Source organism: Onthophagus taurus, chromosome 10 (genome assembly GCF_036711975.1).
Source record: "Onthophagus taurus isolate NC chromosome 10, IU_Otau_3.0, whole genome shotgun sequence".
Lineage (NCBI taxonomy): Eukaryota > Metazoa > Arthropoda > Insecta > Coleoptera > Scarabaeidae > Onthophagus > Onthophagus taurus.
The window spans coordinates 3,403,350-3,418,996 of NC_091975.1; the positions used below are offsets into that span (position 1 = coordinate 3,403,350).

General features: G+C 31.0%; 3 protein-coding genes across 6 annotated transcripts; 2 read left to right on the plus strand and 1 right to left on the minus strand.

Moving 5' to 3' along the window:
- The first annotated feature begins 9 nt into the window (after positions 1-9).
- On the plus strand, positions 10-13,278 carry LOC111428287 (uncharacterized). Of its 3 annotated transcripts, none has more exons than XM_023063749.2 (6): positions 10-107; positions 1,503-1,588; positions 11,114-11,373; positions 11,706-11,904; positions 11,951-12,057; positions 12,106-13,278. In XM_023063749.2, exons 2-6 carry the CDS (start codon positions 1,546-1,548, stop codon positions 12,226-12,228), a joined length of 732 nt encoding a protein of 243 aa, XP_022919517.1. In that variant the 5' UTR covers positions 10-107; positions 1,503-1,545; the 3' UTR covers positions 12,229-13,278. The 3 variants fall into 3 exon arrangements, with proteins under 3 accessions (XP_022919517.1, XP_022919518.1, XP_022919516.1); XM_023063750.2 differs by lacking the exon at positions 10-107 and adding an exon at positions 10,398-10,454 and having other exon boundaries at positions 1,512-1,588; XM_023063748.2 differs by lacking the exons at positions 10-107; positions 1,503-1,588 and adding an exon at positions 10,950-11,059.
- On the minus strand, positions 2,613-8,673 carry LOC111428286 (hadley). Of its 2 annotated transcripts, none has more exons than XM_023063746.2 (2): positions 8,490-8,673; positions 2,613-3,672 (listed from the first exon to the last, which is right to left on the minus strand). In XM_023063746.2, exon 2 carries the CDS (start codon positions 3,669-3,671, stop codon positions 2,808-2,810), a length of 864 nt encoding a protein of 287 aa, XP_022919514.2. In that variant the 5' UTR covers position 3,672; positions 8,490-8,673; the 3' UTR covers positions 2,613-2,807. The 2 variants fall into 2 exon arrangements, with proteins under 2 accessions (XP_022919514.2, XP_022919515.2); XM_023063747.2 differs by lacking the exon at positions 8,490-8,673 and adding an exon at positions 3,834-3,945.
- Positions 13,279-13,877: 599 nt separating the features above from the next.
- LOC111428285 (argininosuccinate synthase) lies at positions 13,878-15,474 on the plus strand. The gene is made up of 3 exons (XM_023063744.2): positions 13,878-14,212; positions 14,268-15,162; positions 15,213-15,474. The coding sequence occupies exons 1-3, from the start codon at positions 13,898-13,900 to the stop codon at positions 15,374-15,376; spliced, it is 1,374 nt and encodes a 457-aa protein (XP_022919512.2). The 5' UTR covers positions 13,878-13,897; the 3' UTR covers positions 15,377-15,474.
- Positions 15,475-15,647: the final 173 nt, after the last annotated feature.

A 15,647-nucleotide genomic window follows, 5' to 3' on the forward strand; every position in this document is an offset into this window, starting at 1 on the left:
TCAGTGTCGTCCTGAAAGGAAAACTAGAAGCATCTCCCCGTTTCCTTCGGTGTTGTGTCTACAAACGCAGCTTTTGTACGACGTAATTTTTTTGATTCGTTTGCAAGGTGAGATTAGCAATTAGAAAGAACCTTAACACTTTGTTTTATTAATTTTCTGGTGTTGAATAAGTCTTGAATGTTCGCGAAATGTCATAGTCGCAGTAGCGAAATGATCTTTCGTCATCGTTTGCTGAAATCGAATAAGAAATAAAGCGCGAAAGGTGAATTACCATCCTCCCATTGTTGGTGTGGTAATAAAAATTGCTTACGCAAAGATGGTAATAGAAATTACTAGTTAACCTTTTATAAATAAAAAAAAAATAGGATTAAGCTGAAATAGGTAATTTAGTTTGTAACCAGGTTTAAGATTCTTGCAGTAATCTAAGGTTAACTCAAAGTTTTTAAGAGTTTTTTTATGTTTTCCAATTTTCTGTATCACCTCTCTTATTGCTACACGGAAAATCGCGTTCATTTAGCTTGTATGCCTCCAAGGAATACTTTTCTCATTTCCATCGGTATCCGCAGCTTCAATATTGGGATTTCTCTCCTTTTCTTTAAAGGATAGGAGATCTTGTTGCTGCAAGAGCTCATTATAATTTATTGGCGATGAAATTAAAAATTTAAAAAATCGTCTGGTTTTTTTGCTGTTTACATATTTACCTTTTGCATAAATGGGTGACACGTTTTAGTGTAAATATGGAACGCGAATAAACAAATTAAGAGAACAAGGAATACTGTAAATATTACAGTACGCGAAACGTGTAATCCCCGAGCATAGTTTTCAATTATCGAAGCACGAAAATCGCGTTAAAACTTGCTACACATTGCAACCAGCGTGACGTGTACGTCGACTAATTGCTTTTTAGGAAATTATTCGGTTCGCTTATTTTAATTCAACAAAAAATAACGCTAATTTGATATGCGTAATTATTTACCTACCTCAAATTATTATGACAAATCCAATATTATTTGTGGTTTTATAAAACTGGATTAATATTGAATTTTGGATGTGTTTGGCTGTTTTTAAACTTTCTAAATTGATTGATTAGATATTTTATATTGGAAATGAAGCCACCTAATGGTAAAATTATGTGTTAAAAGCTGAATACGTGCAGTCTATTCGGTTTTAAATCATTTTCAGTGACAGATTTTTTAAAATAATATTTGAGGTTATGTGAATTCGAATAGAACTGTCAACCTCAAAAGAAACGTCTCTAACTTAATTTATAGTTTTGTGAAAACCCTAGATAATACCAACAAAAACCCTAAAAATTTGACAAGTATAAAAAAAGTGACATTTACATTTTAAAAGTATTAAAACACTAATTAATTACATGTATAATATTAATTATACACATACATAAATCTATTTCATATCTTATTTGAAAGCAACAGTTTTATTACCGAATTTTCGAATTGTAGCCTGTAAATAAATAACCAAACCGATTGAATTACTTCCAGGTCCCGGGTCAAGAGAAAAATTGCCGCTCACAAGTTGGCAGCCATGGGTAAAGGAGATAAGCGGGGTTCCCAACGTTCCGACTCCGGTAAGCGACGTATTTTATTTTTTTTTTTCTGGTTTCCTCGGTCTGAGGTTTCTTTTTTGTATTATCGTTTTTTTGTCGTCGTCCTGATGTTAATTTCCAATACTCGTCAATTGCATTTCATTTGATCGTTGTCTCGGAAACGTGACCATCGAACTGCAACTAGAGATAAAAAGGGAGTAGTTTTTCGCGTCTCTAAAACGTTCGAACGAGAAAGTCTTTTAAAAAGTTTCCTCCCCAAAAACTTTTATTATCGACGGAAAATTTACGTGCTGGAAAATAACGTCTAATGGACCGCAAATTGCTTCCTATTAAACGATCCGATCTTTAAGGGTTAAGCAAATTGGACTTTGGCCAATATAATAACTATAAAGTTATGTAACCAAAATTATATCTTGTGATGATGGTCGTTGGGCACTACTCCAAAAATTGTGATGTAAAAATTGTTTAATCCCTTATTTTATTCCTATTGTCCATTTTATTTCTCCACGAAACAAAAAAAAAGGAAAATGACTCATAAATGGACCCAAGCGAAAACCCCTTTTAGTATTTTGAAACCGACTTTTACGATCCGTATAAAATGATACTGAACAACTTTTGCGCCTCTTTTACTCTCATTTTAAGACTTGCTTCGCGAAGATGGTTTTTATTTTTATTGGATAACGACCTTTTTCGGTGATTAAAACTGAAGAATTTGAAAACTACCAATTATTCTTTCCTCTTAGCATTCTTATTACTTTTCGTCCGCTAATAATTGAGGGCAAAAAACGAGGAAAAATTACTGCTCAAGGCTGGAGCTGCCACCTTCTAAATTATTATGCAAGGGCTCCATGGCGAGGTGACGCCTTGAAAAACGACAAAGGATCCAGTCCTGCGAGTCGTTATACTTAATTAGATGTCGTCGACATTTTCAATTACTCTTTATCTTTTTTAAAATTTTATTAAAACCGTACAAAGATGAATTAAAATTTTAAGATGGAAAGTATCTAACGAAATCTATTAAAACTAAACTTAACTTAATTAATAATTGCGTTTTTCGATTATTTCTTTATTAAACATATAAAATAAATACATTTTTAAATTAATTTAATTCGATCGAACATCGATCGAAAATATTTTCCTTCCAATCAATAAAATATAATTTAAATTGTGCAAGCGTCATCAACACCAGCATTTCAAATAATTATTGATCGAAAGAATCGATTTTAAAACTAATTTCGCTTTATTTATTTGCGTAATAATCTAAAGCTGATTGAATGGCAAGTCTGGCAAAATCGCTCTCACAAGGACTTCTATCCCAAAACGGACCGGGACAAGCGAATCTTTCAAAGCAACTGTTGCTCACAGATTGCGACCCCGCTGCGCAACAGTTGATGATTGCCCAAACGCATTGGGAAGGTCTTGGAGTCGTTGGACTACTTCCACTACCAGATCCTTCGATATCGGTTCGACTTCCTAATTCACCACCATTGGAAGGTGGGGGTATTGTAGGTTCATTATGGATTAATGGAGGAACTGTTGTGATTCTTGCTGGTTTTGGACGTCGTGTTGGAATAATTGCGGGTGGTCTTGGAGTGGTTCGACTTGGAGATGTATCCCAAACGGGGTAATCTTCACCAAATCGATTATCGAACATATCCTTCTCAGTTGACGTATCAATTCTTGGAGGTAAATAACCTTGATTTGGCGTTAAATTCCCGCCGCGAGGAGGAGGATTATCCACCGGAAAACCTGCGTTTATAAAAACCGGTTGTGGTGGAAAAAAGATTGGTATTTGTCCTTCCCCGCCATAAACAGGGATGTAATAAGGCCGTTGAATACGATAATACGCCGGCTTCCAAACGGAAATTAAAGAAGATGGAGTTTCTATTCGATAATAATAACTGCGAGCCTTTCTCGCTTTTTCCTGCGTTGGATTTACCACGTTCGTTTCGGGAGTTTCGTTCGAGTAACCTTCTTCACATCCTATTTGAAGTTCTGATTCAGTATTTTTTTCTATTGGATCTGCACTTGGAGTTGGAACTGCTATAGAGTATCGGCCCTGCCATAAGCAGCTGATGCAAATCAAGATTATTAACTTAAACATCCTAAAAAGAAAGGTATAAATTAATAAAACAAAGGCATTACATAAAAAATGATTTAAGAACACGATTTCTTAATTATTCCCATTAAAAGAGCTAAACTATTAGCATAAAACGTGTTTTTAAAGACATTTCAAGGAATGACTAATTTGAAAACGTAAACGTACCTAGAGGTTATTTATTATAGTTTTTAAAAAACACTTCTTCGAGGACGACTTTTACAACTAACTATTTACACTGTGCAATTACAAAATTGTTTTTAAGTTGATGTTACTTCGACGACATCTAATTAGGAACTGAGTTTAAACGGGTCGAATGAAAGGCTTTTAAACGGTTTTTTCAACAGTCTCCTTTAGAGTCTGTTTCATGAATCGCGTCGTGCCCAAGAGTCAATATTTATCACGTTTGGTCGAAAATTTCCAACCAGGCGCCTAACGTCATCATAATCGCGTCATCTATTCAATGAAACATAAAGTCGTCATATGTTTGGTTTGGATTTAAAACCTTATTGATAAGCAAATATGGTGGTATTCTTAAGGATTTAGAGTATAGTAGAGTAACTTACCAAGAAATGAACGAATAATATCGGATTTTCTGGAGGTGTGTCCATTGACACAAATTCATTTGTGGTTTAAAATCAATACGAGAACTTTAGACTTTGTAACCAACATTTTTTTCTTTTTACAAAGAAATGAAACATTATTATTGTTGTTATGATGTACATCCGCTCGAAAATTGTAAACAAATTATTTCTCTATTGTAATGTAATTTTTTTGTATAATTTGAGAGTTATGATGATGATGTAAAAAAAATTGTTAAAAAAGGCAGCGTTAAAAGAACGTTAAAAACGTGCTTCGTATGGAATTCGTGACAAAACACGGTTTTGACCGTACTTTTTTTTGGCGAGTCTGGAGCATAAATCTGTATTTACATTGTATTTTTGTTCACTAAAAATGCTTTTCGACGCGACATTAATCCGAAAAAATGATGGCAGAAAAAAAGGGGAAAATCCCCAAATTACGTGCGGTTTAATGTAGACACCTTGTTTCCTGGAGTTCGAATTGATTTATAGAAATTCTGTAACAGCATTCTGGTTTCTTCAGTTTTATTATTGCATTAAAATGAATCATTTTAAAAAATAAATAAATAACTTAGACATTTTGGTATTCTCATTCTTGATTTAATACCTCCTTAATACCTTAAGTATTTATTCACTTTAATAAAAGTGAATAAATACTTTTATTTACGTAAATAAATACTTGGAAAATCCTAAGAAATGTTCACCACTTATATCATAGTGTCATTGAAAAACACTTAATAACAAATAGTGAGCACCACACAATCAATTACTACAATGTCTATTAGCATTATTATGAGCAAAGAAAGATTCTTCGTAATATGATAATTAGAATGTTTCGTAAGTTTACAGGGTTATCTCTTTTAAGAATAGTAGTCTAAAGATATAGAGTCAAACTGTTATGTTAAAAAATAAAGATAGCCTATTTTGTGCCAAACCTATTGCATTACCAAGGATGAATAGAATCAAAATAGAGAGGAGTTAGGGATCAAGAACGATATTGAAACATATCATAGATGATTATAGACGAGATATGACGAGAATATCTAGATTCTAGAACGTGAAGATATAAAAAAAATGTCATGACTCTTAAAATATGTTAACGATAATGTTAAGAGAATTTCGACTATATCCCGACTTGGGGAGAAGAAAATAGAAGCATTAAACCTGTTTTCTTTATTAGTCTGGACCGGCAAGGTCCAAACTTCTCTCAATCCCATAAAAATGGGATGTTTATTTGTCTGCGAATGTAGATACTTGAATCGACATTAAAAATTTCAGAAATACCTAAACGAGGCTTCCATAATGGAAAATATTTAAGAAGATTTCTTTCTGTTAAAGAAAAAAGTTGTTTTTAAAAAGTTTTTGATGAAAAATTATAAGCGAATCCTTAAAATAACTCATCCTCTTATTCACTACTATCTATCTCGCCTCTTTTGAATAGATTTTTTCCCGTTATACAAGAGAAAACGTTTTACTCATACACATAAAGAGGGTCAAGTGTCGGAATTTTCTTTCGCCGTCGGGTGAACTCATATTTCAACCCGGTGGCAACAGGTTTCCCTTTTTTTCTCGTCATCTCTTTTCCCCATCTCGTCTCCTCTTATCCAAGAAATAATAAGTTTTCCTCTTAAGTAGAATTAAACGTTAAGACATCTAGTTTTATTAAGAATACAAAAATGTGAAGTAGATGAGATAAACTAAAAAAATAAATAAATTGGAATTTATTAAAAATTAGTTAATGAGAATTTAAGATATGAAAACCGAGTAGCGATTGATTAACCGAGAAATTTCGTTTTTGCCTCGAAACGACTGGACTCGGATTCGGGTCAACGGAGCATTTTCCGGGGTCGAGTGGTCCTACAATTCAATTTCAACTGCGAGAAAGACCTAATAGCGTATTCGTTGGGTGTTCGAGGGTCTTCGACTAAACGCTTTTCCGTCATTTTGAGTGCTCCCCGACTCTATATTTGCAATCTCAATCTCGAAATATCTCAAATTTTTTTTTACTTAAAATCTACAACAGCAAATCAATGTTTTAAGTGAAAGGATGAGAATTTCTCTTGGGAATTTTTTAAGATTACACATTTTCTTTTGTAGAATCTGTGTAGACAATTCATTTAATTAATTCTATTGTGGTTAATTTACATTATTATAAATTTTTTGGAAATTAGAAAAAAAGAAATGAATTGGACCTCTAATAAATGTGATAATTACGTTGATTCACTCGATATAATGATGAGTTAGTTAGGAGCATCACGATGATTTTAGCGGTTAAAATTAGTTTAGGTTTATGAAATTAGTTTAGGTTCCAACCGGTAATTGGTAAAATATCGAACTGGAAGGGTCGCCGCTTTGCAATTTACCAACATGGTCGGCCCTGTTTGGAATTTAATTACCGCTCCGGCACTTTAAATAAAACCCTTTCTCTCCTACTACTTAATTGGGACACCCGTGCAATCAATTTCAGAAAAAAAAACTACGTAATTCAACTCCTACAAGTCTTTTTCCTCCATTTCTAATCCACCAATTTTTATTTATTTATTTATTTTTATGTTTTGCGTATTTTGTGTGTTGGCCGGAATCGCGCCAAATTTACTTTTAAGATGACCTCGTTGACTTTTGGTGAGAAAACGCTTCGACGATGACATCACGGAGTGAAAACCGTGAACTTGGAGTGCTGAGGTCGCGCGCTCAGCTTCAATGCTGATGTTTACTATAGTCGCATAAAAGAAGGTCGGAGAAATACAGAATATAAAACTTTGTAAGCAAAAAATAACGACTACGATAAGAAATCTTAGAAATGATGCTTAATGAAGCAATAATGAACAAACTATTATGTTTAAAATTTTACGTTTAAAATTAAATTAATTATAATTTCATCAAATATTTTCTTTTTTGTTTATAGATTTGCCTGATAATGGTAGTTTAGTAACAAGAAACCGGTACAATAACATAAAAATTCCGACAATGTTGTTTCTAGTATTTCCTGAGCTTCTAAACATGAATAATTAAATGATTTAAAAATATGTAATAACTAGTGATGGAACGGATCACTATCCGGCCATTATGATTATAATTTCTGGTACATTTCTGAAGTGATACCCTATATTGGTAACGTTTGATAAATGTTTGTATTCCTGGTCCTCTAATTTCTCTTCTTTATTGCCATCACTTTCTTCTAAATATTTTTCTCTTTCATCCACTTTCCGGAGTATTTAAGTAATGCATTATTATTAGTATCCATATCTTCATATAATACGATTGCAATAAAACAAACAAAACACTAAGCGCCAACGTGGAGATGAGTTTTCATTCTCGTCTTTCTATGGCAATCTTCAATCAACTTGGTATCATTCTGTGTGTATTTTGATAGGTAACGAACGCCTTAATTGTACTTCAATAGTTTTCCCAAGCAACTTAAACAGATCATTAAGATCTAGCTTAACCTCAGGTACCTGAGTCTCCAAATCGACAACACAGCCTAATCATATCAAGCGATATGTGATAATACTAGAGGACTTTAAAAAGATGCTCAATAATATCTATCAACCTGCTGTCATCGTAACAGGTGTGACTTTAATACTAAAAAATATAATGTTTAATAATTTGTTAACAAAAAATTGTAAACAAAATGTAGTAAAAAGGTAATTTTTGCTGTAAATAATGAAATAATAATATAATATTGACATGTTCGTCACCGTAACGGGTGTGACATCTTTCCTTAAAACCTTTCATTCTTGAATAATTTAATTTTTTAATAATTTCGTATAATTTTTTATATAATTATCGTAACGGGTGAGACAAAGGTGCTTCCGTTGTTGAAAAATCGTTTAAAAACCTCCATTATTTTTCTCGTTTTCATGACTATAGCGGGATTAATTTTTAATGAAAAATGAGTTAACGAAGGGATTAGTTAGTTCCGGTTTTTGCGCAGGTTGTTTTTTAAAGTTTAATAAACAACTTTAATGAAAATCGATTGACAATGAAAATTGTATAAAAAATGTTAAAAACAACGTAATAAAAATAAATTTTTTATCGATATAATAAAATCAGTTACTAAATGTTTTTTAGTAATATTATTATGTAGGTTGATATTGTATCGAACCGGTTTTTATTTATTCATGGAAAGTCCAATAGACTAATAATAACCATTTGTCCTTACTATTTATCTCAACATTGATGATTTATAATAATTTTTAGCGGATAGATAAAACTGAGTCATTATTAAATAAATGTTACTGACCTTATGAATAAAATAAATCACGTCCGTTTATTCTATCATAAAATGATGTGTAACGATTTCAAAGCGGTACTAAAATCCCATATAAAAAACCACATGAACCGTTCGCCGCTGTTTAATGTCGGCTCAATACTGCGACATCCAACTTCTTGCCGCAACCTTTTGTACCCAGTTATTCCACGGCCAGAAGAAGAAGTAGAATGTAGAATATCTTCTTTAGACACTAAAAAAATTTTTTATTCGTTACATTTTTCATTTATGGCATATTTACAACAACTTATATTAAAGTATAAAAAAATAAATCGTTAAAAACGGTTAAATTAGCTTTAATAAAAATAAAAAAAAATGAATTAAAAAACAATGAAAATGATGAATGAATGTGTAATTTAAACATTAATGGGTTAGAAAAAAAATATAATTACCTAGAATTAGATGAAGTAATTGCAAATAAACGTGAATTGTAAATAAACGTGATTGTTCTATTGATTTAACTAATTCATTTTGATTAGATTTTTTTACAACGTATAATATAAAATTTGGGTCAACTCCCATAAAGATTTAAAAAAAAAGTTATATCACAAAAGGATTTGGATGTGTTCTCATTTCGAAATCTATACATTAAGAAAGAAATTACGCATTCAAACCATTTGGCTTGTTAATTAAAAGCGTAAATAACATACCAATAATAAACACCCCCGTGCAACTTTTTAATCGCAATCCTACTTAGCATCAGTTACATTATTAATTAGCTTAATACATGCAAAGATCGCAACGCGTTCCTTTTAATTATTTACGTAATTATTAAAGTCAGTGCTCTTTTTTGTCCTAAGTCCTTGGCATTTTGTCCCCTTAGATATACAAAAAACAACTACGATGAGATTATATAACGAATGCACAAAATTTCCCATACTAACTTTATTGATTGAAAAAAAAAAAAATGTTGAAAGATATATTAAAAAATTATGGTGTACTTGAAATTGTTTACATTGTAATAAAAATTGTTGAGTTTAAAAACGCTGTTCGAATGGTTATCTAACTTGTAAGGGGAATATGACGATAACCTAAATTAACCTCTAACTTTATTAACCGCAGCGGGAGCAATTGGTTCAGATACTACTTTTGATTATAGACGACAAAATTACGAGAAGGTTTTTCGTCTTATATGAGATGAAGAGTATCTGACCTCGACGACTTGGAGTAATTGCCTTCTCGTTCATGATCTCCCGGAGGTAATTCTTAAGACTTTTACATCAAGTTAAAGCTGAAATGCGGAATGTCGCATTTATGTCGGTTGTTTTGATGACATATAAAAGATAATTTTGTTACAAAATTATTTTATATCAGAATCAACAGAATTATATGTATTGAATTAATATTTTTCCGGAAAATGATGCTGTGCATTAATATATTCAAATTAAAAAGTTATTTAAGTGGAGTAATCCAACTTTATGGTATTCATAAAAAATCAATCATAAAAAAAGTAATTATATTAAATAATTACCTTCAGGACAATCATATGCTTTCAACAATTTTGAACTCTTTAAGTTTATGGTAGGTAACGACCAAAAGACAAAAAGTAGCCAAAGACTTTATGCATATAAAATATATTTTACCACAACTTACCATAAGTGTATTGATTTGTCTTCTCACCACATCAATACCTTTAATAATTTTGGGTGATGATTCTTGATTGCATAAACTTATAAAGATGATGTCACTTTTTGTTGCTGAAAAAAACATATATAAGTATATTTATAATGTAACAACAAGGTTGTTAATTATGAAATCTAAGAAACAACTTTTAGGTTAACTAAATGATATAGTATTCGAGTAACGTATAATTATAATGGCTAATATTTGCTGATTATTTATTATACGTTCGAATAATATACTATTTTTGTGTGGTTTCAGTGTCAAGATCGAATGGAATCTAAAAATCGAATTTTTTAAGTATGTCTCCAGCGAAAAGTAAGTTTTCTAGTCACCCGAAAATTAATTTCCAAATTAAAAGAAATCCAATCAACAAATTTAAATAAGAAATTTCATAATGAGTTTCTTATTTAAAGTGGGATATCCGCGTTGTAAATCCTTGATTTTTCCATTAAGCAATAAAATAAAAGAAAAAGAATAGGCACGACAAGGGAACAAAAACTTGTGTAGATGGTGATCGGATAAGGTGCGTTAAAGACCAAGATGATGTCATTTTAATTTTAATACTAAAAGGACAGCTTTGATTCAATGCTGATTCAATGTTCTTCGCATTCCCATTTCTAAGAAAAGAATCCCTTTCTCAAACCTCATCGATGACAAATCAATTTTCCAACTGTTGTTAAATCCGTTTGTATTATTTTATTCTTTTAAAATTCTGTAAACGTCCAACCTTGGACCATCTACTCTAAATCAAATCAAAACCAAGCCCCAGAATGAATTAAACATCTCCAATAACTCATTAATCAAATTCCAATCTAATTACAAAGCTATAAATAAATCGCTTTGTTTATATTTTTTCTTTCATATTAGTCCAACAATGTCTCGATTAAACAAAACAAAGTGGTATCAAAAAGCAAAAATCGGTTAAAAAGGGAAAGGTTAAAATTTAATTTTTTTCTTAATTTCTTTTTATTCAGGATCGACGAATTTGGTTGGGAAATTTACACAAAGCGTTCGAAGGATTGTTCAAGACGTAAAAGATGAGGGCAGCGCGAGTGGACAAACCAAAGAAGAGGTCATCGAGACTAACGAAAGATTGCGAGCGGTTCGAGTTCGCCTCGACGAATCTTACGATACAGCTAAAAAAGCTTTGGTATCGTTAATGACCAAGTATAATGATAGCAAAAGCGTCCATAATATTTTCCAAAGATACAACTTGTTGAAGGCTATGATTAAGGTAGGATTAATTTATTTTAAATTCAAATCCTTTCACTTAAAAAAAAATAAATAAGGATTGGTGATGATTTAAAACAAATTGGGTTGGGTTTTGAAATGTCAATTTGTAATTTTTGTAAAAGTTTAAATATCTTGAACAATTTGTTAGAAAATAAAGTTGTCACGTTCAAGAAACGACCCAAAAGCCCCATTTGCAACACAGTCATGCACCCCAGTGATTTGTTGCCCCAATAGAAACCAGCTACGTGAGACAGTAAACCAATCTAAAAAGAAGTCTAAAAAGGAGTCTAAATTTCCTAATCTAAAAAACCAATTTTTTAAATGTTAAAACAGGAAGTTATAAGACTCGAAACTCAATATTGGGCTTTAGTCGACATTCCAAAACAAGAGAAACAAGAAACCGTACCCGCTTTCGTACTGAGAGCCTGTTCCATTATGGAGAAGACTCAAAAATCCGGGGAAGGAGTGAAAACTTCAGCAAAATTGGCTGAAGAAGCTCAAGATAAACGGGAAAGAGTTGAACGATTAGAAAGTAAGTTGATTCCATTGATGAAGACATAATAAAATATTTTTTTTAGATATGACAACTTCTCAAATTGACGCGGAAAACACTCAAATGACAAACGACCTTTATAGGTTACTTAAAAAATATTCAGGATTAAGAAATTTAATCAGAGAATTAAAAGTAATAATAAAATTATTAATGAAATAAAATTAATTGGTATCTTTTTAGTCTGAATATATGACATCGAAATTATATCCGATGTTTCCACGTTATACAATGCTAAAAGATATGATAAAAGATATATTGTTGCATCCCGCTTACATGGAGGTTTGTCACGAAGTGGATGCATAGCCCAGGTCGTTTACGTAGATCCCTTCTCCGTCGCCAAAGAAATCTGATTAATCACGTTAAACTCATCACAATAAAAAGATACAACAAAAAGAAACAACAAAGGGAATAAAAAGCAAATACGAGAAATGGATTTAAAAATGTAATTGGATTTTCTACATGATAAATGAATCCTTTTATAAGCAGTTGTTGAAAAGAGGTAAGTTAAATAGTACACTGCCATGAAAGAAAGGAGAAACATAATAAATAACATTAACAGTATTAATGTAACTAAAAAGTATTAAGTGGGGTTTAAAAAAAATAGACGTTAAAATATAAAAAAAAGAATTAAAAACGTATATCTGTGAGCATATCGTACTTAAAAAACTATACCAAGCTTTCAACGTGAACTTCCCTAAAATTTTCTTTAAAATTTCTCCCTTTTCTAAAAAATTTCTCCAAGTTACTTAAATATGTAGGTTAGAAAATCTGTGGAAAATATATCCTGTGTACTCATATCTGTCGTAGTTAAAAAAAATGAATGTACAAAAACTTAATTGTAAACAAATAAAAAAAAGCAACGTAAAAAAATTATATGGGGAAAAACTTAAAATTATGGTCGATTTTAAACGTGAACAGGGTCTCATCAGAAACTGTGGCCAATTTCTTAAAGAAACCAAAATGAAAATCTTTCTATGTATTATACACTTTGGAGACGATTAGATTTATTTTATTAACGTGATTCTAATAACCAGCCGAATTTATTGAATAAATTAACTATTAATTAATAAAAAAAATAAATGAAAAGAATTTATTCGAACATTAAGGATGTGAGGTTTTTTCGTAAAAAAAAGGGAACAATAAGAATTTTTTAAAACGATTAATACACAAACATCCACAAATACACTTAATAAACAATATAATTCGGATCAATATTCGGAATATTTAACATAAAATATTAAAGTTATTTTTTGTATGTGTTAAATTAGGTTAAGAATATGCAAAAAAATAAATATTATATGTGATGTACGCTTTGTTAATACAGTTGTGCAAATAAAGTTGTTCTGTGTTTTATTTACTTCTTTTCTTTTACACTTCATTAATATAATATTGGGTCGTAGGCATGATTAGGCTTGATTAGTGTCACATTAATTGATAATTACGATAACTTAGACAATAAAAAATGAAAATGAGTGATCAACGTCATGTTAAACTTTGATTAACTCCAAAAACGTTTATTAAATCCGACCTCAACCTCGATTTAATGATGCGTTAACGCCATGTTAAACCTTGATTAACTCTAAATACGTCAGTTAATGTGTCCAAAGCAAAAATTAAGATATCACAAAGCAAAAAGCGTCAAGTTAAATATTCATTTACTTCAATAAACTTTATAAAATCAAGTTGCGACTTCGTCACGACGTTAAGTTACCGAAATATTCTAATTGCTTGATTAAGATCGTTAGAAGCCTTGATTAACATGGTAAACTTTAATAAATTGAGTTCTTAAAGTAAAACTATTAATTTAAGAAACCGCAAAAGTAATAGTTTATCAATTAGAAACTGAGAATACTCGAACATTAACTAACTCCCTAAATATTTTTAAAATCGCAGCTAAAAATCCAACGTTTAAATCAAAATGTCTAATTTTAATTTCAAAATGTTTCAATAATAATTTTATTTGAATGAAGAAATGATGTTTTCTTATCCAATTTATTTTATCAAATTAAATCCGATTTCACCTTTACTTGAACTTTTAAAACTTATCAAACTCTATTTAAAGAACATAAAAGATATATTAACCAGTTTTCAATCGACCAGCGAATTAATCGAACGAAAAATGGCAGAAAAAGTAGTGCTTGCTTACTCAGGTGGTTTAGATACAAGCTGCATTTTAAAGTGGTTATTGGAACAAGGTTACGAAGTCGTTTGTTATATGGCCAATATTGGACAAGACGAAGATTTCGAAGCTGCCAAACAAAAAGCATTAAAAATCGGAGCTAAAGACGTAATAAATAAAAGTTTGATCAAAATTAACCGAATAAAATTCTTTTTCTTTATAGGTAATAATTGAAAACGTTCAAGAATCATTTCTAAACGATTTTGTTTGGCCATCAATTCAAGCAGGATTAATTTACGAGAATCGTTATTTACTTGGAACGTCTTTGGCACGACCGTGTATTTCATTGGGTATTATAAAATGTGCCAAAAAAATTGGTGCAAAATACATTTCGCATGGAGCCACCGGAAAAGGAAACGATCAAGTTCGATTTGAATTATCCTGTTATTATTTGTGGCCAGAGGTCAAGGTGATCGCACCGTGGAGAATAAAAGAATTTTGCGAAAAATTCGAAGGAAGACAAGATTTATTGAAATACGCAAAAGAAAATTCGATTCCCGTTTCAGTTACACCCAAAGAACCGTGGAGTATGGACGCTAATTTAATGCATATAAGTTACGAATCTGGAATTTTAGAAAATCCATTGAATTCAGCACCAAAAAATCTTTACTTGATGACCAAAGATCCTTTAAGCGGACCAAATGTACCAAGTGAAATCGAAATTTATTTTAAAAACGGCTTACCATCGAGCTTAATTTGGGCGAATGGCGAAAATATCGAAGGAAATCTAAAAATGTTTAATAAATTGAACGAACTCGGTGGATTACACGGAATTGGAAGGATTGACATCGTTGAAAACCGTTTTATTGGGTTAAAATCGAGAGGAATTTATGAAACCCCCGCCGGTTTTATTTTATACACGGCTCATTTAGACTTGGAAGTTTTTTGTTTAGATAAAGAAGTTTTTCGATTAAAAGAGCTTTTAAAAACGCGTTTATCCGATTTTGTGTACAACGGATTTTGGTTCTCTCCAGAAGGAAATTATACAAGGAAATGTATCGAAATTGCTAATGAAAATGTAACAGGAAGCGTAAAATTACAACTTTACAAAGGAAATGGTGAGAAAATTTTAAAATTGTTTATAATCCATTAATGAGTTTCTTTTTAGTGTCCGTTTTATCAAGAAAATCTAAATTCTCCACTTACAACGAAGATTTAGTTTCTATGGATAAACATTCAGATTTTGTACCGCAAGATGCAACAGGGTTTATTAATATTCAAGCTTTAAGACTTAAAGAATATAAAAAATTTCAAGATAACCTCCAAAAATAAAATTATGTGACATTTAGGACTGCAATGGGTTGTAGCGCCATCTGTTGAACAACAATAAAATTTATTTTATTGCTTACTTAATAAATTAATTAAAAATATATTGATTATTTCTCCAAATAATCCATAATTAATCTTAGCACAATTAATTAAGGACATTTCATTTTCAATTATTAAATTCCACATTTCCACTAAAAAAAAATTATTCGTATTATTTTAGTTGCATTTTAACCTAACATGTTTATTTTATTTTTGTTTAAATGTGTAAGTTTTT

Bases quoted from the DNA above. Each gene is read 5' to 3' on its own strand.
- LOC111428285 (XM_023063744.2), top strand. From the start codon at position 13,898: ATGATGTTTTCTTATCCAATTTATTTTATCAAATTAAATCCGATTTCA. The intron at 14,213-14,267 runs GTAATAAATAAA...TTTTCTTTATAG, and splicing joins TAAAAATCGGAGCTAAAGAC to GTAATAATTGAAAACGTTCA. The intron at 15,163-15,212 runs GTGAGAAAATTT...GTTTCTTTTTAG, and splicing joins ACAACTTTACAAAGGAAATG to TGTCCGTTTTATCAAGAAAA.
- LOC111428286 (XM_023063746.2), bottom strand. From the start codon at position 3,671: ATGTTTAAGTTAATAATCTTGATTTGCATCAGCTGCTTATGGCAGGGC.
- LOC111428287 (XM_023063748.2), top strand. From the start codon at position 11,014: ATGTCTCGATTAAACAAAACAAAGTGGTATCAAAAAGCAAAAATCG. The intron at 11,905-11,950 runs GTAAGTTGATTC...TATTTTTTTTAG, and splicing joins AAGAGTTGAACGATTAGAAA to ATATGACAACTTCTCAAATT. The intron at 12,058-12,105 runs GTAATAATAAAA...GTATCTTTTTAG, and splicing joins ATTTAATCAGAGAATTAAAA to TCTGAATATATGACATCGAA.